Genomic DNA, 979 nt, shown 5'->3' with positions numbered 1-979 from the left:
CAAAAAAAAAAAAAAAATAAAAAAAAAATCCTCGCCTTTTTTCCCGTGTTCAGACGGAGTCGGCATTTTTCGTCTGCCCTTGGAACATTTCTTTGGGCTGACATTTGGTTTTGGCTACAAAAAAATTACGAGTGGATGCCCTTCGCACTTAACCTTTTCAATTTCTTTAAGAAGGGAAATTTAAGGCTGGTATCGTCCCTGTTTAAAGTCCCCCCAACCAGCCCCAGCCAAAAATAAATACTTTCCCTACATTATTTTCTATTTGGTGTGTCCACAGGCTCATTGACTTGGCAATCGATACATATCGGCGGGCAATCGAACTACAGCCCAACTTCCCAGATGCGTACTGTAACCTGGCTAACGCCCTCAAAGAAAAGGGACAGGTAAGTTGTTGTGTCTTGGTATTTCCACATAAGAGCCCATCGGGCTAAAGCGTAATTAAACTGGAAATTTAATTCTACTAACAATGATGCGTTAGGGGGTTTTTTATGGGTTCAATTTAACTTGTTAAGTTCAAATCTCTCGGCGGGCAATCGAACTACAGCCCAACTTCCCAGATGCGTACTGTAACCTGGCTAACGCCCTCAAAGAAAAGGGACAGGTAAGTTGTTATGTCCTGGTATTTCCACATAAGAGCCCATCGGGCTAAAGCGTAGTTTAATTCTACTAACAATGATGCGTTAAGGGGTTTTTTATGGGTTCAATTTAACTTGCAAAGTTCAAATCTCCGATGTTTACTGTACCCATGGCTAAAATGAATCTTGTACCGAATTTATGAGCCTGTTTAACCTGGTCAATTGACTTGAAACTTGGCATATTCTTGTACCTTTATAAGAGGATATTTTCCATCAAATTAAAACTTCTACGCAGCCATGTTTCTTAACATCTTTCTCCCATCTTGAAAATTAAATTTCCTAGAAGCTGTTTCTCTCCCTTTCTCTCTCTCCCTCCCCCCCTTCCGCCCTCTCTCTCCCTCCCT

The 979-nt window shown here is 41.2% G+C and overlaps 1 protein-coding gene across 1 annotated transcript in view; it reads left to right on the top strand.

The window, feature by feature from the left end:
• Window positions 1-277: 277 nt before the first annotated feature.
• The window catches only part of LOC103507890 (UDP-N-acetylglucosamine--peptide N-acetylglucosaminyltransferase 110 kDa subunit), a gene marked incomplete at its 5' end in the record, with an annotated part of 19,985 nt that continues 19,283 nt past the window's right edge, over window positions 278-979 (top strand). Inside the window, 1 exon segment of the mRNA XM_026822634.1 lies at window positions 278-383. Within this exon segment, the coding sequence (XP_026678435.1) occupies window positions 278-383 (106 nt within the window).

This window comes from Diaphorina citri, unplaced genomic scaffold (genome assembly GCF_000475195.1).
Source record: "Diaphorina citri unplaced genomic scaffold, Diaci psyllid genome assembly version 1.1 scaffold348, whole genome shotgun sequence".
Classification (NCBI taxonomy): domain Eukaryota; kingdom Metazoa; phylum Arthropoda; class Insecta; order Hemiptera; family Psyllidae; genus Diaphorina; species Diaphorina citri.
This window is presented reverse-complemented; position numbering and strand designations above follow the sequence as displayed.